Here is a 21499-nt window from a genome sequence, read left to right on the forward strand (position 1 = left end):
AGTATTTGTGTTCTTAAAGAAGAGGTGCATGCTGGGGGACAGTGCTAACTTGCCATGAGAAAGGACAGGCCACTTCTACAAACTAGAATAGTTACGGTCTAATGGTTCGAGCTCTTCAAGGACCTCTGTCTAGATGTCCTCATCTCAAGGTCAGAGTCTAGTTTTCCCTGAACCAGGTTCCTGACCTTAGCACATCAAATTTGTCTCAGTTTGAAGTTTAAGTTTCTCTTGAGTTTGTTCAGTGTGATTTAAAAAAAAAAAAAAAAAGAACTTTGGCATACTTTTCTCCACCTTCCCATCAAAAGAGAAAATTGCCCAACCATCTCTTTGGTGAGCTCTAGGTAATATATGACCCATCAGTGTGGTTACACATTGAGCTCAAATGGCCAGACTTTTCTACTTGTAATTTCATCAGGCTTGGATGTCTGTCTGTCTGCTGAGACTCACTTGGAAGGTGCTGGTTAAAGGAGCAATGGGTCATTTCTTACAGAAGGATGTGGTTTGCATCTGTGTCCACCACTTATGCTTGTTTACTGATTTAGTCAAAGGGCATTGATTATCTTCTGCATTCTAGGAACTATTGATTTAGTCAAAATATATTTATCTCTGTACTCTAGGAAGTATACTAGACATAAGAGATGAAGTGTTCTTTCTACTTTCTAGAATATTCGAACTGATGAACTTAAAGTCATGTCTTCTTAAGTGGTGGTGGATTAAGCAAACATACTAGCCAGATGCTTGTGTCACCTTGGCCAAATACCAAAAGAAACATTTAATAGAGGGAATTCTTTTTTTGGCTCACAGTTTAAGAAGGCGGAACCCATTATCTGTGCCAAGCACTGTGGCAATGGTGGCATGTACTGGGCTGTTCTTGATGTCTTGGTAGACAACAAGCAGAGAAGAGGGCCAGGAAGAGGATAGCACAAGATACATCCAAGACTTCCTCAGTGGCCTTCCTCCAACTATGTCCCACCTTCCAGTATACCAGCATGTTATGAATCTAGTCAAACAAAAGAAAGTTGTTTGCCCTAAGTTGTAATTTCCACAGAATAACTTCTGAGCTTAGAGATTTCATTTGAAAATGTGAATGATTTCTCAAAAGCCTGGCTATTTGCTAACTGATAATTAAATAATCAGAAACACTTCAGGTAAACACCTTTAAATTACCCTAAAATCAGAGGTCTGAGGGAAAACTGTTGAAAACAAGAATAAACACTATTCTCCTTTTGTCAGGTCACTTTCTTCCTTTTTTTATTTTTATTGAGCTCTACATTTTTCTCTGCTCTCCTCCTTGTTCTCTCCTCCCCTTCAACCCTCTCCCAAGGTCCCCATGCTCTTAATTTACTCAGGAGATTTTGTCTTTTTCTACTTCCCATGTAGATTACATCTATGTATGTCTCTCTTAGAGTCCACATTGTTGTCTAGGTTCTCTGGGATTGTGGTTTGTGGGCTGGTTTTCTTTGCTTTATGATTTAAAACAACTTATGAATGAGTACATGTAATAATTGTCTTTCTGGATCTGGGTTTCCTCACTCAAAATGTTTTCTAGCTCCATCCATTTGCCTGCAAAAATTCAAGATGTTGTTATTTTTTTCTTCTGTGTAGTACTCCATTGTGTAAATGGACCACATTTTCCTTATCTATTCTTCGGTTGAGGGGCATTTAGGTTGCTTCCAGGTTCTGGATATGAAAAACAATGCTGCTATGAACATAGTTGAGCACATATCTTGGTGGCACGATTGAGCATCCTTTGGATATACACCCAAAAGTGGTATTACTGGGTCTTGAGGAAGGTTGTTTCCTAATTTTCTGAGAAATCGCCACACTGACATCCAAAGGGGCTGTACCAGCTTGCGTTCGCACCAGCAATGTAGGAGTGCTCCCTTCTTCTCTAATTAAAAAGTGCAAGTTGTCCTTGTGTTTTCCTCCGCCCACATGCACTCTCTCTAGGGTAGCTCTTCAAGGTGCTGTGTCTTAGTTACCGCCTTTTCCTGATGCTCAGGGATTTCCTGGCCCCAGGCCCATATTTTCATCTGTACACTGAACATTCTTCCCAGAATCCTTCAGTGGTGTTTCATACTCATCATATTTTAAAAAGGAATTTTGTGGCTGGAGAGATGACTCAGCAGTTAATAGCACTAGCTGTTCTTCCAAAGGACCAGAATCTATTCCCAGCATAGACATGGTGGCAAACAACTCTCTGTCACTCACAGTTCCAGGGTGTCTGACCCCCTCTTCTGACCTCTGCAGGCACAGGGAATGTATACAATGCATAGATATACATTCAGGCAAAACACCAGTACACATAAAAGTAGATAAATAAATGAGGAACTCTCGGGCTGCGGAGATGGCATAGTTGGTAAAGTGCTCACCCTACAAGGACATGTCACAAGTTTGAATCTCTAGCACTCGTGTGAAAAACACCAGCTATAGCAATGCGTGTCTTTAGCCTTAACTCGGATAGGGAGGAAACAGGTAGTTCCCCCTAGCTTGTTTAGCCAATTGATGATCACTCTCAGAGACCTTGTCTCAAATAAAGGTGGGTACAGAGAAGGGAGGACACCAAACCTCAACCTCTGGCCTCTCCATGCACATGGGCCTAAGTGCCTCCATATACACACATACACACACACACACAAAAAAAAAAAAAAAAAGAAAGAAAAAGAAAAAAGAAAATAGGAATTCTGCTGTGATACTCAGCTAGAGGACATGGTCTTTTCTTATCCACCCCCTTCCATTCTGTCTAAATCGACAACAGATTATATGGCCGCCTCCTAGGACAAAGGCATGAAAGGTGAAGACCCAATACAGAGAAATAGTTCTGTGAGAACACACGTCCCCATGTAGTGCTTGGAAATGGATTTATTTTTCATGTATGACTGAACTTCTGCTTCTCTGGTCACCCAAAGTCCCCAGTTGATTGATACACAACATTGCCATTTTCAAGGTAAAAAGTGGTCAAATATCAGTGATTTTCTTCAGTTCAGTAGTTTACGATTGTCAGGGTGTGGTTTGAAAGGGAAATAAAAACACTGATACAAATATTAAAGATAATAGGTGTCTAAGAAGCAACAGAGAAAAAGTCTAGGGAATTTGCTCTGTAAACTGTATTTTGGCGTAAATTTCCAAAGCTCTGAGGTCTGCAATCCTTCATCCTGTTACACACTTCTTTTCATGTTGAAGATTTGAGCTCCCATGAGGCATCTGAGACACTCTCTAAGACACAGTAGCTTTTGAAGATAATTGCTAAGTATAGGAACATGTACAGCACCTCATTCAACTAGGAAATATTCTAATGTTATATTACGCTTCAAGTGAATCAGTAGGATGTGGTTACTAAAAAGAAAAATAGAAATAGAACATTTTTAAGTTTTTACTGACTTTAGGAGGAAAAATAATATTTCTTCTTGATTCTAAAAGTTGATTTATTCCACATCAGGCTTTTTGGCCTTTCACATTTTGGCTTCAGTTAACAAAATCTTTAAATAGAGCATTACATACCCCGCTTTGCAGAAAATGGAATGGTTTCAATTATTACATGGCTTTTTTAGCTCCCAAGCAGAGCGTGTTCTCGCTGAAGATGCTTCCCTGTTCCTCGCTGTATGTTAGATGAGGTGCTGTGCTTACCAAATCATCGATGGGCATTCTTTGCCAATAGGCATATGTTGTTGGTATTTCCTAAACGTGAGGAAACTGGCTTCCACAACTGTTTTTGCATTCCAGTAAATACACAGCGGAACGGATTTGAGCCGTGTGAGCCATATGGTCTGTTTTGCACTAGATTCTACTTACTTCGTGAAAAAGCTGCAGGGAGGGTTGATAAGCAAGTAGGTGCGGCTGTGTTCCAGGGAAAACGTCAAAGAGAAGCCAACGTTATGTGTTGTGACTCCTGGTTTTGCTGGAATTCCATATCATTTTATCTCTGGCCAGTTTTTGTTATCTGCTTTACCTTGGTGTTCATTAACTCTAAATTGTTTAGTATATTTCTTTAAACATTATAGATACTGAACTGTTACACATCTCATCTATGTAAAAGTGGACATCACTAGGCAATAATTTAGAGGTTTCTGTAGATGCATTCAACTTAACAAAACTATGGGAAGTAAATAATAAGAATTAAAGTAAATTTAATATAATATCAAAACTAACCAACAATAGAATTTGGTCTTTATGACTGATCTAAAAATGCATTATGGACCTTTGCTATTCTTTTCTTTCTTTCTTTTTTTTTTTTTTTTGGATTGGTTCCTGTCCTGGAACTAGCTCTTGTAGACCAGGCTGACCTTGAACTCACAGGGATCTGCCTGCCTCTGCCTCTTGAGTGCTGGGATTAAAGGCGTGCGCCACCACCACCCGGCCCTTTGCTATTCTTTCCTCAGAGAAGAGTAATTTTCTTCTTTGGGGGATGGAGAATGTCCTTGAGGCAGGGGAGGTGGCTCGGTGGGTGGGGAGGAGTAGTTACTGTGAAAGCAGAAGGACCTGAGTTCAAATCTCCTGCACCCAGGTGAAAATAAAAATCTGAGCATGGCTATCCATACTCTGATCCCAGCATTGGGGAGCAAAGACAGGAATCCTGGGATCTCACTGGCCGGCCAGCCTAGCCTTAGAGAGAGAATCTGTCTTTTTTTTTTTTTTTTTTTTTTTTTTTTTTTTTTTTGGTTTTTCGAGACAGGGTTTCTCTGTGGTTTTGGAGCCTGTCCTGGAACTAGCTCTTGTAGACCAGGCTGGTCTTGAACTCACAGAGATCCGCCTGCCTCTGCCTCCCGAGTGCTGGGATTAAAGGCGTGCGCCACCACCGCCCGGCTGAGAGAATCTGTCTTAAAGGAATGAGGCAGAGATGAATAGAGACAGACCATTTCCTTGGCCTCTGTGCATGTATGCAAGGGGGAAAGAGAGAGAGAGAGAGAGAGAGAGAGAGAGAGAGAGAGAGAGAGAGAGAGAGAGAGAGAGAGAGAGAGAGAATGTAAGGTGGACTTATACACTGTTAATGCATGTGATGTGGTTGACATGACATTGCGTGACTAGGTCATAAGAAGCATAAATTCATTCATCTCATTCTGACTGCAATTGTGCCAGCATTCTGAGCCAGAGCTGTTGATACAGTCCATAGCTAACCTATAGTTTCTGACCTACAGAAACAGGGGTACAAGAAACCATGCTTAGCTAAAGTGCTGAGCTAAACAAATTCCAGGAGCCAGCCCTAGTCAGGCCTCCAGAGAGAATGCTTCTGAAAAATTCTGACTTTTTTTTCTTGCCTTCAAGAGAGTTGTCTTAAAGGGCACAGCCATTTGGAAAGGAGATAGTGACTTGTGAAATTTAGGGTTCTTAGGACATGCAGAGTCAGCATGGGGTGGTGGCCCCAGGTTGGGGTCAGGTCCTAATTGCCACTGTCCAGAGAGGGAGAGGATAGTTTGTACTTTTGACTTTGGAAGCCCGAGGAGGACCTCTGCTTCCTGTCATTCAAAACACGCCTTTTCTTCTTTCTTTCAAATAAAACTTTTGATTGGAATTCTAAAGAAAGAAAGAAAGGAAGGAAGGAAGGAAGGAAGGAAGGAAGGAAGGAAGGAAGGAAGGGTTTCTTATTTTAGGTCATTTACTTTAAGAGGATTATGTGATGTGAGAACCAGGTCAGCAATATGAAAGCTGTGACGGTGGAGAATGTTCCTCCTACATGTTTTCTCTTTCTGTAAGCTAACTGTCCACTGGTTTAGCCGTCTCCTTTGCTGTGCAGAGACATTCTAGTTCCATGAATCCCCAGTTGTCAGCGGCTGACATTACCTCCTGAGCAGCAAGATCCTGTTCAGAAGGTCTTTGGCCATGTCAGTTCCCCGAATGGCTTCCCCTACTTTTTCCTGTCACTGTTTCCAAATTTCAGGTCTCATGGAGGCCTTCCTTTAATTCATTTGGAGATGAATTTTATACAGAATGTGAGACAGGAATCCAGCTTCATCATTCTACTTGTGGACATTTTTCCCAGACCTTTTTTTGATGAAAAAGAATGAATAGAAAGGAACAATGTCAGGATAGTTTCATTTTCTATTCTGGTATCCATGGGTAATCAATTGAAATGAATTGCAGCTATGCCCACTTATACCCAGTTAGCCTTTGAGCGCTTGAAAACTGAAAATACATTTGTTCCTGGTTCTGAGTTGTATCTTGTCCTAGATTGCACTTGTATGGGGTGCCTGTTTCTTAGATAAATACAAAAACAAGTCAGGGCACTGAGACCTTTGCTTTTGGAAGGTGTTTGCAATAATAATAGTGATGATGAAGATGATGATGATCAAGAGGAGCATTTAGGAGTCATTGGCTGATACACATCTCCCAGCATGAGTTTATGGCCTGTAAAGAATTTTCAGTGCAAGGAGGCTGTTTAGAGATGGGGTGCTGGCGAGGAGATAGCTCATGGGGGGAGATTAAACCCACCAGCATTGCCTTACAATTACAGATGTATTGGTCCCACCCACTTACTGTGGGTTAGGCTTGCATATCAGGTTTTTTGTTTTTAAATCACTCTGTGAAGCTTTGGGGAAATATATCTTAAGTATAATGGCTTTGTGCTCAGCAGTGTACCTCTGTCGTAGATGAACTTTCTCTCAGTTGTCTGGCAGAACAGAAATCCTGTTCTCAATAGAATAATTTTACAAGCTATTGTCTCCAATAGTAATTCTGTCTCCTTTCGGCTGCCAAACTTCTCAAGAGAGTTGACTGCACAAGCGGTTTTCCATGCTTCCTTCACATGGACACTGTTAACCCTTCAGCAGTCACGTCCAAATATGCAGGAGCTACGGAAGTTGGCCTTGGAGGTCATCATTGACTACAATGTCAAATTCTGTCACTCTCTCAAAGTTCTTCCTTAACAATGATGCTTTTCTTCCCTTGAACCTTTGCTCCTTGGCTTTCTTTGCACATTCCCACTCTCCTCCAAGACAACTCTTTACTTTGTTTTCTCTTCTCACCTCCAAGTACTCATTATTCAGATCCTCTTCTTGTTCATTTTACTATTACTGTGGATGGTGGTTGCCTTGTTAGTGGTGTGTATGCTGCATTGTTCTGGTAATTACGACCATTTCTGAAAGACATTTTTTTTTTTTTTGCATAAACGATCTGAGCTAAATTCAAGTTTTCCAACCTTATATCAATGCATAATTTAATTCATTGTATCTTTGGGAAAATATTAGCCACTGGATCAAAATAAAGACAAAATTGACTGTTGTAAGATGATGAAGAGTATTTGTTACTTATGTGTCTAAGGTGATTAAGAAAGTTGAGCTTTTTAACTGAAGTAATTCCCCACTCCCTTGGGACTGCTGTTACGTGGGATAGAAAGGAGTGAGGAAATCGGGTTCTCATGTAAACAAGCACCATATCTTACTGGCTTTGTACCCTGCCTCAGTCAGAGTAACTAAATTACTCTGCAATGAAACACAGCTTCAAAATATCAATGGTTAGCAATAGCAAAGATTTCTTTCTCACTTGCTCCCTAGCCTCTGGGAACTGCCTGTGTCTGTTCCAAGCCATCTGGATCTTAGGGCTCAGGCTCACAAAGAGCCTCTTTGGTTCATGGTTAGTTTGTGACCTCTAAAAAGCAGTTTGACAAATGTCATGTCCTCACCTCTTCTCTTTGTTCTAAATAAGCTACATAAAGAAGCCTAGTATTAGCAGGATGGACAGTAATTTTCTTCCCATGATGAGAAGCGTGGTAAGCCTAACAGAAATAGCACAGGGATGTGTAATTCCTCGACATAAATAATCAGTGAACATTTTGAATAACACAACTCAGCATGCCTTTTTTTCATAATAACATTTGAAAATGGAATATTTCTTAAAATCACTGACGAATTGCATTTGCTTATTGGAATTTTTCTTTTTAGAAATATAAAAATATAGGTGCATCAGTAGCATGTTAAATTTAATGAAAATGTGATGGGTTTCAAATAAAAATGGATTCACCCACTATTGCCAAATGTGTGGGTTGTTTCATTTTAAATGTTGATATAGACCAAATGGATTTAAAGCCCATGTTTCTCAGCTGTTAGGAGTAACTCGAACCTCTCTTGGCTTACTTATTTTGTTAAGGACAGTTAAACACATATATAGAAGCATTTGAAAAAAAAGACAAGTGAGAGAAATTTATAAAGGGAAAAAACAGAAAATTTAGCACTGGAATACAATAGAAATATGAGAAATAAGCTATGCCTAAGAATGGTACCATAAATCAATAGAGGACAGCAGCAGTATATATATATATATATATATATATTTATATTTATATTTATATTTATTTATATATGTATCATACATATTCACATTATATATGTAAGTATATGTGTGTATATTTACTATATATATATATATTTGTATATATAAGTTGTGTGAGGACTGAGTCACTACAAGGACAGAAGCACAACTCCTGCCTCATCCTAAGTCTTGTGACAATGAGACTCCAGATGTGTTAAAGATCCAAATAGAAAAGATGAAAATAAAACATGTACATTGTTAAGAATGTAAAAATCACAATCCAAGCCTACTGGAATAGTAAGATTCCAAGCACTAAATGATAGCCTAAGCTTACACATACAATTTAATCTCCTCGGCTAAACCCATCTACTGCATCTGTCACAGGAGACTCCAATTAACACTACCAAAGTCAGTGGCTGTGATGATGAGGTCACGCTCTCACACAAAGTGCCTCATACATGTTGCTGTATCCAGGATCATGTGACAATCAACCCACTAGATATGGAAACAGATATGACTATGGGCTTGCGTGGATGGATAAAATCACACTAAGCTAGTTTCAGTCCAGCCACCCATTGGTCATGTTTCACTGCTTTGTATTTATAAATATACATTATATAAAATGCTATCTAGGCAGTTCTATACTTGGTAGCTATTGAAAAATTCCATGTGTTCTTAAAAGTAAAAAATTATTAATTCCTTGCAATTGAAGAAAGAGCAGGGGTGCGTTCCTACTCAAACACTTACTCTATGTTGTTCTTTTGCTATCCATATTGATTAAAGAAGGAATAATAAGCATACACAATACAGACACAGAGAGAGCCCAAGTCGTGCTGGTGGCCTTCCGTCTTTTGTCCCTACTACTGTGTTCCTCGCTCAGGCTGTATGCTAGCCTGGAATCCCTGCTCTCTTCTTCATTTTGCTGGCTGATCTCTTCCTACTCAAGCTACAGATTAAATGTCTGGCTTCATCCCTTCCCAGACTCTCCCTGCTAAAATGCCTTCTCTTTCATTCTGTGGCATTGTAATTATTTCTTTTATGAGCTATGTCATAACTTATAACTGTTAATGGTTTTCCTTCCATGTTACAAGATGTCTTGATTCATCAAGTGTTCCTAGTTTAATTTCTGTTACTGTATTAAACACCATGACCAAAAGCAACCTGAAAGGAGAGAGCTTATTTAATATGCAGCTTTTAGTCCCATCATCAAAGGAAGCCAGGGCAGGAGCTTGGAGCAGTAGCCATGGAGGAACGTCACTTGCTGGCTTGGTTTCTCAGGCTTGCTCAGCTAACTCTCTTATACAACCCAGTCCTACCCTCCTACCACATCAATTAACAATTAAGAACATGCCCCCATAGACATGCCCAGAGGCCAGGCATATGGAGGTAATTCCTCCATTGAGTTCCCTCTGCCCAAGTGACTGTGGATTGTGTCAAACTGATAGCTGAAGCTAACTATGACAGCAAGACAGGGCCTGGATCTGTCTTACATCAGCAACCAGTGCCACTCAGAACAGACATCAAATCCTTGTACAACTGAAAAAATAAATGAGCATGAATGGGTATTAAGATACTTTCAAAGAAGGTAATCACAAAAATGATTTCATGGTAACATATCACAACAAGTAGATATGAAAGCTCAGATATAGTTATATAGCATCCTACTGATTATTAGGTCATAAGCACAGAGACTGCCTTGTCTTCCAACAAGGTGTCTGTTATGCATTAAGTTTTTATTTAGATATTTTTGCCTGACTGAATCAATTAATTCTCATGTGAAACCCTAGACTATGAACCAATTCTACAAAGAATTCCCCTCCCCACCCCCAGAAATATTAGGATGAAGTAGATAGAAACAGTAATTATAGGAGATTTAAACCAGCATGCTACAAGAGTGATGTAATGTATACATACTTTCTGTTATTCTTTTTTTTTTAACAAGGGACCTGTTGGTTTACCCGGAGAAGTAGGAATAACTGGAAGCGTGGGTGAAAAGGTAATTCCTTTGTTATTTTATTTTGTATTAAGAACTCCTAGCTAACTTCAACCTTATTTTATGTTAACTGATTAGAACGCACTCACTGTCCTGGTAGGGGACCTAGAGGATGGAGAGTTAGAGACACTAAGCACTTTTCTGTGTGTCTACACACCTACAGCAGAACATCAGAGTCCCAGAGACCCTTGGTGAACACACAGAAGCTGCTTGGACATTTCCCATACTCGTGACTACACGAATAGAGTGCCTCTGGCACCAGGGACCATTCAGCCAGGTGCCCACAGGCTCAAATGGCAGCAACAGCTGAAGGAGGGTCCTGCTTTCCTATATGGCTGGTCCTGTGCGCTCGCAATACTTTATCCTAATAGAGATCACAGCAGTAGCTATCAAACCCATAAAAAGCCCAATGGGATCAGCCTGCGAACAGCCTTGCTTTAGCTGCTATAGCTTATCTGCTGCAGAAAGAACACTACTCAATACCCCCAGCCCATTCCCAATACTAAGTAAACTGCAGAAGGACAAGAGCAGAGTGTCTTCATTCTCTGCTCCTCAGTAAGGGGGAACTACTGATTGGTTTTGTTTTCTCTCTGAGTATTTGGCTTTGCCCTGTGCTTCTCTTATTGTGTTTACTTACCCTTAGTATCTCTTCTTCTGTGGTCAACACATACGTTTTCTCTCTTTCCATTGTTGCTTAATCTGTCTTTTCACTCACTGCCCACCTTCATTTAATTACTTAATCATTAATAATGTTAACTTGAATAGCTTTTCAATTCTCATCTTAGTCTGTAAGTATCTTAGCTCCTTTCTTTTCTCTCCTTAAGGGAATATAGTTGACATTTCTAGTTGGTTTTTTGCTGGGTTTAAATATCTGGTTTGTTTTTGCATTGCTCTGTTGTCATCTACTTCCTGTCCTCTGGTAGTGGTGGAGTTAGAGAGCTCAAGATAAAATTACCCACTAAGAAGACTTGAACATAATACCAGAAGGGATATCCCAACAAAGGCAAAAATATTTACATAGAAACACAAGACAAATGGAAAGACAAGGCAATATGACTCCCACAAAAGTTAACAGCTCCTCAGTAACTGAATCCAAAAATAATGTAGTGGTTGAAATGCTGTGCAAAGCTTTCAAAATTGTTTACTTTTAAGAGTGACCAGTGACCTCAAAGTGGAGTCAAACAAACAGACAATGGAGGAAGACAGTCAATTCAAGATCTAGAGTAGAGATTTAGTAGTAAGGATGACAAATGTAGTAGATAGATTCGGGAGGAATACAGGAACTTTGGTAATAAAGGGCACCGTAAAGCAAAATTTTAAGCTATGGAAAACACAGCCATTAAATGAGAGTAAGCAGGGAAAAACGTTCCACAGATTGAAAGTATGAATAAGGAATGATTGCATTCAGGCAGCAAAGGAAAGAAAAGCAGTCATGACCGTGAATGACCATGGCTTTCAAGAGCTTTGGGACACAGTCATGAGGTGAAAACAAAGATTCTCAAGAGCTGAACTATGCACTACAGGCACAAGAAATCTCTTTGCTCAAGCTGTGCAAAAAAAGCTATATTATTCCAAATATAGGGAAAGATGTGTGCATCCAAGAGACATTTAGAATCTCAAATACACATAAAAGAGAACGAAATTATGCATTTGCAAGTAGTGACTGGAAATGGAGATCATCGTGTTAAGAGAAATAAGCGAGGCTTGAAAGGATAACCAAAGCATGGTTTCTCTCAAGTGTGGAATTTGGTAGGAGTAGAAGGGAGACCACCAGGGATGTAGGAGGAAAAGGGGAAGGAAACACAAGAAACAGTAAGAAAGTATGAGCATGTGGCCAAGGTATGCTACCTCATTTTGGAAATGTAGTGATAAAAATCATTACTTTGTACAATGAACATATGCTGGTAAAAGGAAAGTGTATTCAAAAATATAACACGTTACCTCTAACGAATCTCCTAAAGATGTTTAAATATGACTAATTATGTATTTGTTTCTAATTTGTAAAGGGTAGGGTACCCTTCTGGCTGTGAAGATGTAATCTGAAAAGCAAGTACGAAGTGGGCAGTGCAGAAGTATGATCAGAAAAACTAATCCATAATTCTTCCAGTTTTGAACCAGAAAACTAAGCTTCCAAATTACTCTCTCTTCCTCGAACTCATTTACTAAGCGTCTGCCCTGCGTTCAGTCTCACGCTCATGCATCTCTTCCATCCCAGGCTTCTGTTCACAGGCAAACCCCTGGCTCTGTTAAATAATTTCCCCTCCTCTTAGGAAGCCATCTACATCTCTCTAATCCTTCCTGTGTGGGAACTATTCACAGTTTACAGTTCAGTATTTCTCTATTTCACCTCTGCTAATAACCAATCTATAGTTATTTGAGAGGAGAATGCAAGTTTAACTTTGTAATGTAAGTTCTTAATATACGCTTCATGATTTTATTAGTAATATAACAACATACAAAAATCTACTTTAATTGTCATTTTTCATTCTGATATTGTCAATGAGTTGAGATTTTGAGAATGCAAGGAATTTTAATGTAACTACATTTAGTCTTAATTTTCTAGTGAAGGCTTGATTCCCACGACCCTCCAGAATGAGATCCGCAGTTCTGCACTAGCTCCACAGACCAGGGAAATAATTTCATCAATTGTTCTATAGATAAAGCTCATTTTTTTTCAGTATGCTTGATGTTTTCAGGAATTTCATGCTTTGTAATCAATAAAAGTCAAAAGAATTCTCATTTGTGAAACTTTAGCAAGTTACATGCTTCTTACAAGAGCTTCGTTTATCCATATTGTCTATCTTCATTTAAGTAAGATTGCAAACGAGAGACTATTGTATTAGAAGATTCGTAGCTGTGAATTTAAACATGAAAACTTTATAAGTTTCAAAGATATTAAAAATGAACATGAGGTATGCATATAAGTTATGGCTCTGGTGGCTTCTGTTTCTAACCCCACATCAATCATTGACATAACTCAATGTTGTTTTTTTTTCCTTTATTGTTTTAAAAGGGGGAGCGTGGAAGTCCAGGCCCAGTTGGTCCCCAGGGGGAAAAGGGAGTCATGGTAAGAGTTCAATGATGTAAAACCTCTGTTTGCAACAACCTACATTAAGGACCCAACTTGACCAGAATTAAAGTGAAAATGCTATTTGGTAATAAATTTCCATTGAAATTTTCTTTTCAACTGTTTTCTATCCTAAAATGATGTTCTATGGTATCAAAAAGCATGAAAGTATGGTATCCATGAAAAAGCATAAAAGTAAAATTATGTAGTAAAAGAATTCTATAGTTGTGGGAGAGTAATTAAATGACTATAATTAGCCATACTGGATTTTAAAAATTTAATTAATTTTCTGCATGCTCTTGTGCAAATAAAGTTCCTATTGCCTATGTCCTCAACCTCTCTTCCACCACCTTTGATATGAGGGGTTTTTTTTTTAGCACTTTACAGAATAAGCACCAAAAATTTATCATATTTTCTTATATCATCAAGATAATGACAACCAATAAATTTTATATCTGGGTTGTATTTGTAGTTTATTAAATAGCCTGTAAGTATTATATGAAGTTAAAAGGATGACTGTGATCCATTTTAGAACCTACCTTTCAGAAAATATATGTCTGGTGGCACATAACATCACCTACAAATTCATTCTGCCTCCTGCTCTTTATTTTTGATTTCTACACCATCAGAAGAGCACCATGAGATTATTTTTAGTGGTTTATAATTGAGACAGGTAGTAAACCTAACATCTGTGTTAAGTCAACCAAGTTCAAGAATCTTTACCTCCTAAGGCACTTTCCAAATCAGCATTAGTGCCATAAACCATGTGTTCTTTCTAAAAGTTGAGGGACTAATTGCATCCACCTTTCTTGGCTGTGGAATTCTCTAACTTCTCTTACAAGTCTGTAATTCGTAATATGCATCACAGAGCATAGCCTCACGTAAGATACCATCGCCCACAGAAAGAGGAAGATGTTTTCCTGGTGTTGCAACACGCAGTGCCACCTAGTGACCTTCTTTTCCAAGCAAGGACCTAACAAATGGATGCACAACTTCCATGTAAAAACACCTTTAATTTTTGTGGTCCTATTGTAGACTACTTCCTGAGCTTCAATGTGGGTAGGAAAAAATGATCTTATCAAGCTGTTGTTTTTGTTACCATTTTTAGTATGCTAATTTTTTTCTTAAAGGAAAATAATTTATTTTATGTCTTTCATATTTCATTTAAATCATAGGGCTACCCAGGTCCTCCTGGGGCTCCAGGACCCATGGGCCCACTGGGATTACCTGTAAGTATAGAACAAACTCTGTGATCCTTTCTTGAATGTCTACTTTAACTTAAATCCGTTGCTTTTACTGTGCTCTCTTTGGGGTCTCATGTAAAATCAGTCATGTATAAGGTAATGGAGATGCTTGTCACCCAAACTGTATGAGCATTCTGAAATATTCCTCAATACTTTGAATTTCCTTACCCCTGCTATGTATAGTAACCAATTTCAGTCTCTAACCTGAACTAATGTACATATATATGTATGTATATATATATGTATATATATAATTTTCCTTTTGTAAGAAAATAGAATCAGTAACCAAAATACAGCTGAGATTTGAGGAATTAACAAAACACAAGCATATGTTTTTTAACATTTTTTAAAAATGCAAATATTCACAAACAAACAGTCGAAATTCAATGAAATGTGCCTTTGGTAAGTAAAACTTGGGCTTTAAATATATTCCATCTGTTGTTTTCAGAAAGATAATTAAATTTTGCTCCTAAAGAGGGAACATTTGCTTGTCATGGTTTGATAGTGTTAGCATGAGTCTGAAGAAGTTCAACCTCAGTGATGTCAGGATGGAAGTTCCCCTTACAAAAATTATTTATATTATGTTTCATGGTGCTTCCATTCTAAAAAGCAATCTTGTTTTCTGTATGTTCATAGACATATTGATTTCTAAAATAAGAAAGACTAGAACACGGTTGTCAATGTCCTCATTCATATAAAAGAATGATTAAACTTCAGATCCTGAAATTTGATCCATTTTTATCTACCTAAAGGTCATAACGAAACAGAAAACGTGGGTTGTTAAACGAAAATCTCAGTGCCAGGAGCAGGATGTCTTTCTATGAGTGTTTGGTCGGGGAGGCCCCAAAGACACCCAAAGCAGGGTGTCACCATTGCTCTTGTTACTCACCATGACAACAAGGAAAGACTAGAGAATTGAAGACACCATGCATTCGGGCTGCAGGACATAGATTAATCTCAAATGGACCAGAAAAGTCACTGCTGGCTAGCTTTCATAGTGTTATGTTAGAAGGTGCTGTGCGGATTGCTGATGGAGAAAAGAATTGAAGGTCTTGACCAACTCTAGGCTTTGCAAACTGTACCCACTGGTGCAATAGTGGTATGGTGGTTACAGGAGAACCAACTGCTTTGTGATTGCAGCTGAAGTTTGCTACACAGGAGGGATTTCATGTCTGGTATTGTAAACCAGGTCAAAAGCCCACAGCTATGAAGAGCACATGGGGAACATACTATTTTTGTTTGGCTAAATGATCGCATTGTCAAGAACTGCCTTCTACACATTTATATTTGTGCTATTTTCTAATAAATCTTTATAGGAGACTTAATAAAACATTAAGCTTGACTTTAATATGGCAACTTAACTTCCATTATAAACTACTTTTGAGATACGAATTTAAAATTATTTATGGCATTTTTCATGGGCTAAGAAAATATGCAAATTTTACACATGGGGTTCTAATCGATATCTTTAGTAATAACAAAGAAATTGTAACAGTAATAGCCATTGCCTCTTTGGTGGACCATGCATAGCAGGCTGGGTTGACTGGCTGAGTGGACATCTCCTTCCTCTGTTGCTCACGTGCATTCCTCCTGGGCACTATTTGTCCAATGAATATTAAATCCTTCCAATACATTCCACACAGAATTGACATTTTTCCAAAAAGTGGGATATTTAAAAGCAGAACATTAGGGGGACACATGGTATTGATTATTTAAAATTTATTTGTAGGGAGTCTAATGAATATCATTTTTAAAATCCATCATTAGAAATGCATCACATAAGAAAGGTATAACTACTGATCTGGTAAAGGTGCTGTGAATTTGGTGTCTGAAATTTTTCATCTTCAATGTGTAGGGTCTTGTTGGGGCGAGAGGAGCACCTGGGAGCCCGGGTCCTAAAGGACAAAGGGTAAGTACCACAAAAGTATGGTAACCTCAAGAGAGTCACCTCATATTGATGTATTTGACAAAGCCAGCTCTACACCTTCTAGAACCATGCTAACATTTGTCAGGATTTTGCTGTTTTTATGCTGTTAGGTGGACTACCTATAGTAACTAATGTATATATCAACACCCCCCCCCCACGCACAGACACACTATTGATCCAGTCTATTGAGGTAAGTAGGAAAGATGTCTGGCTCAAGATCTCAGGCCCACTCTCTGATGCCACCCCAAAAGCTAAAGGAATCAATTCCTCTGGCACACCTGTTATTACTTTGTATGATAGGACCCAGAAAGGAAACCCCACTCTTAGATACCTGTATTCTGAGCCCATACGGTGATCATAATGCTTATTTGCTCTTCCTATTTATATGGAGATTTGTACTGTTCCCGAATGGTCATACTAATACCATTGGTAAGACCATTCCTAGGAGATTTTGCCTGCTGACAACCCACCATAACCCACCATACATCTACCCAAGCTTTGCTGATTTCTTACAGTTTATATAGCACTTAACTAGTAGCCCAGAGGATTCTATCTAAACTACCCCGTAGGTTTCAGACCACAGTGGACTTTCCAAATTTGTGGCTTATGGTCTAGAAACTGTTAAATACCATGGAGTACTAAAACCCACTAAGGAGAAGGAAAATAAATCAAGGAGGCCACAATGCCAACATCTAAGTAAGCTGAACATAATAGCATCATGAAAACTCTTGCAACATTCTGTAGGATGATTGTATAACCATGCCTATTACATAGGTGCAAAAGACAGAGAGATAACCATAAGAGGTAGTCATAAATACTAAACTATTACATAAATACCCTTTATGTTTAAAATTGCTCATATTAACCGTTCTGCTAGCTGGTATGTTTAGCGAGAGAATAGTTGAGTGCAGAGAAGTCATTTATCACTAAAGCACTTCATGCAATTCAGAAAATATTTTCTTCGCATAGATGATGTAAGCTAACACATCCACTACTCTAGCCCTAGATGATGGTGGCTTGGCCTGACAGGAAGCTAGCTAGGCATCAGCACAGCCTAAACCATTGCCTTTCATATACACAGTTAACCTCTGAGGATAAGTGATAAAAAATGAACCCCTGCTATCTTCCCAGCACTGCCTTCCGTGCTGGAGGAGTGATAGAAGCAAAGGGACCTCACCTACTCACCCGGGCTTGAACTAAGTCTTCTATCATGAGGTCCCTAGTTCAGCACTCTCTAGAGCAGAGGTATGGAGAGGCAGGCAGCTGAAGAATTAGCTATTGAGACCATGCTGCTTAAGACTGAGATGGACTGCAGGGACAACTATGATGGAAATATGTATGAGTTTAAGCCTTTCTCTGGAAAATTGAAACCTATATAGTTATAAACACTCTGTAAATTGGCCCCTTCAAGGAACTGCCTGTCACCTTAAGGTAAAGTGGCCTTCGGTAGTTTGTTTTAAAGCTCAGAGATAGGCAACAGCTAAAACATCCCACATGATAGACTTTTTAAAAAGTTTATATCAGAAACCTTTCCCTTAAGAGCCATGCTAGTGTTAATCTTGTTCAGCGGATCATTTGGTTCCAGCTGTGTAGAGCAAGGGCCAGGAAGAAGACTGCACAGCATCGGCATCATTAGTTAGGCATGTGAGTTAAAATTTAATAGGGGTCATACCAAGATCCACATCCTGCTTCAGGACCATATAAATACATTGAGTCCATCTGTCCTGCAGATGCAGTATTTCCTTCACTCATGGACACTCAGCCTATCAAAATTTACCTCAGAGGTCATAGACATGGGTTTAGGATTCTCATAAAAGTCTTCCTAAGTAAATGAAGTATTAATATATGATAACATTTTAGTTGACTGTGGTTTCTTCTTTTAATTTTAATATTGGTATGAAATAGCAGGCCCAACACCTAATGCATCACTCATGAGCCTGGCTAACTGTTTAATACGCTTACCTACATTTCAAATATGAAATGTGCTTTTGTTTAATGGAGTTGAAGTACTCAATTCTCACTCTGGCCTTAACGAACCCTCTCCCGGCTCTCCATGGCCAGTTTTGACATTCCTAATGGCATAGGGGAAAGTGTGGGTATTATTTTCCTGTAGCACGCTTTCACCCAGAACATACTCATGAGAGACCCATGAGACACTTTCAAGCTGTTAGGTTTTTAATATCATGTTGGGTTTTGTACCTGTTATAACAGTGTGTTCCTAATTCTTTGGGGCCTTGTCCTAAAGTTTATTTTGTCTTAGGAGTCTGATCAAGAGTGTGGATTAGCCAGCGGGATGTGTCTACCACCAGAGGGAAACCTACTCTGCTGTCAGGTTTAGATGCCTTTAGATCATTAGCTCACTCTTACCTGAAGCATAGAGAGCCACAGTCTTCCTTAGAACAGTGTTTTCAAAACCTCACATGGCGGCTTTTGGCTTTATGACCTTAATGTGATCTCCTGACTTAGACATTTTTTTTACACTACACATGATTCTCTTTATCACTGTGAACACGGACGCATCTCTTGGTAAACAAAACAGTGAGTGTGAAACAGGGGGCAGCAGTAGTTCAGTAATGAACTGCCTGTTTATGCTAGAGGCCCCGAGTTCAGCACCAGGATAATAATAATAACAACAGTGATAATCCTGGTAAATCATTCTTGCATAAGAGTATTTTACTGTAAAACAGTATACAAATGAGTAGTTGCATATGATTTCACTTTAACAGGAAGAGTGGAGCAACAGGTCCTTGTGGGCGCAAGTGCTCCCTCCAAAGCCTTGAGTGGCCTGGAGGTGCAGGAAGCCCAGGAATCCAGCCTGGAGAGGCCTGCTGTAGCAAACAGCTTTTGATAATAACGTTCTGGACCTTGGTGGGATATAGGAGAAGCCATGGGGCCCCCAACACGGGTCCCTTCCTATCAGTACTTGGCAGGGGAGGTTATATAATCGTCCGTCACCAACTGCCTTGCTTTCTCGACACTTCTCTGCATCAACCAACCCAGCCTGGCCAAGCTAAGACTCACCATCCTTCACACATCTTCTCATTCTGTCCATCTGTCTGTCCTTCTCACAAGCCCACGAGGCTGACGCTGCTCTTTCAGATGGTGTCTCCACTGCTGGGACAAATGTACCAGGTCTGCTTCCCTGTGGACTCCTCTTCCCGGTCCTTCAGTTACTTACTCTTCATGCGATTTAACTGCGCATTCCATAGGTTCCATAATGAAGAAGCTTGTGGTTCTGTATCCACACGGCTATCTCTTTTCTACAGTAGTTCATGTGGAGGGCACAGAATTAAGTCCCCTGCAAAGCCCTTCAGATAGTTATGCTTTAAAAAGCATGACGTCGCTACAGGAGAGCAGCTGGGGCTTCTCTACAGTTAGTTACTGAGCAAATATCGGAAAGATTTGCCTTTAAATAGACTTTCTCTACCTATCCTGTGCCCCTGCTGGCTTCTAGTAACTTCTGTTCAGTAGGCAGTAGCGAGTGCAGTGTCCTGAATGTTCGTTTTCTAAAGATGCAAAGAGAGAATTGCAATTCCACAATAATGGAACTCCAGGAGATGGTTAAGGCAAACAACCCAGCCACTTATAAGCAAACTTAAGCATCATTTTAAGAATAAATCCCAGAGGACTACTGAGTAATAAAAAAATAAACAAGATGAGCAAATAATCACCTCAGGTTATAGAAATCCCAGAAACTCTTGTAGATAGTCTTGTACTCATCTAAGCTACTATATGGCATAGAATCTTTAAATCATGAACTTGATTAATATTTTAAAAGGAACATTTCAACTGAAAATGGGTTATTTTCTTCTATCTGTAGGGACCCAGAGGACCAGATGGCCTTCCAGGAGATCAAGGAGGACATGGTGCCAAGGTACTTGCTGATTCTCCATTTCATGTGCAATTATATTTTGCAAAACAATTATAACCTGTATATCTAAATAATGGTGTGCATAATTTTTGCTGCATACCAGTCATAGTTTTTAATAATGAGCTGCATATTTGATGATGCCTTGATTTCTGAGTGGTACTATATGTAAGACCATGACTCAAATTCTGACCAATCCATCTGACGTTGATATTCTGTTAGGGCGAAAAAGGAAATCAAGGCAAAAGAGGGCCTCAGGGTCTTTCCGTGAGTAATAAACCATTTCTCCTTAAGTATGAATGTTTTTTTACTCCCTACCTTTTACATTTTTTCTTGTGCTACTTTGAGAAAGAACTATGTGACCTAAGAATTTTTCCTCCATGTGTAGGGCAAGACTGGAAGCCCAGGGGAGAGGGGAGTTCAAGGAAACCCAGTAAGTTTTTGTCTTTGATGTGTTATTATCATTAATCTTTGAGCCAATGTGATAATTGTCACTTTTACTTCATTTTCATTGTGACTAATTTTTCTCTGAAACTCCTTTGAAAATGAAGTGGTAAGGCGCCTAACTGCAGCAGGACATAATGGAGAATACGAGAAGCTTCTGTGACCTCTCACCTAGTTTCATTCTTACTCATCTTGAGTGCTGTTTTGTCCTTTGGAGTGGAGAGCCACACACATCTTGCTTTCTTGTTATACTGCTTCATGAGTTTCTGGTATTTTATAAATATGTTAGTTTATTTCCCTGCCTTCTAACATCTTACCAGACTTGCACAGCTTTTCCCCTGAGAATCAATCATTTCTGTAACTGTTATCATGAAAGAGGAGAGAAATATTTTTTAAAAATGCATACATAAACATATACACGTGATAATTACATAAATTAGCACACAACTGTGTTAAGTATTTTAATTGCTTTCATTCTGAATCATAATGTTAATGACTCTTTGATTTTTCAGATGAATATATATTATGGCTTAAATTTAAATAATTTGATGACTTAAATGGATTATAGCTGAGGAGTCAGAAAAGGCCAGGATATATGCGTTTCAGCTTGTGGTGGTTGTCACAGGTGACAAGTTTGCCTCTTCCTATTTGGAATCTGCTGCCCCCTGCCTGTTGTTTTCCATAATAGCGATGTATTTGACAATGATCAATTCTA

General features: G+C 39.1%; 1 protein-coding gene across 4 annotated transcripts in view; it reads left to right on the forward strand.

Moving 5' to 3' along the window:
* Col24a1 (collagen type XXIV alpha 1 chain) overlaps nt 1–21499 on the forward strand; it is a 240113-nt gene that overhangs the window by 116841 nt on the left and 101773 nt on the right. For all 4 annotated transcript variants that reach the window (XR_009058690.1, XM_057794063.1, XM_057794064.1 and 1 more), the window contains exons 25-31: nt 10184–10237; nt 13248–13301; nt 14477–14530; nt 16401–16454; nt 20293–20346; nt 20563–20607; nt 20729–20773. Coding sequence is in view for 3 of the 4 variants with exons in the window: in XM_057794063.1 (XP_057650046.1) it covers nt 10184–10237; nt 13248–13301; nt 14477–14530; nt 16401–16454; nt 20293–20346; nt 20563–20607; nt 20729–20773 (360 nt within the window). In the remaining variant the exon portion in view is untranslated. The remainder of the gene's footprint in view (nt 1–10183; nt 10238–13247; nt 13302–14476; nt 14531–16400; nt 16455–20292; nt 20347–20562; nt 20608–20728; nt 20774–21499) is intronic.

This window comes from Chionomys nivalis, chromosome 18, assembly GCF_950005125.1.
Source record: "Chionomys nivalis chromosome 18, mChiNiv1.1, whole genome shotgun sequence".
Taxonomy (NCBI): Eukaryota; Metazoa; Chordata; class Mammalia; order Rodentia; family Cricetidae; genus Chionomys; species Chionomys nivalis.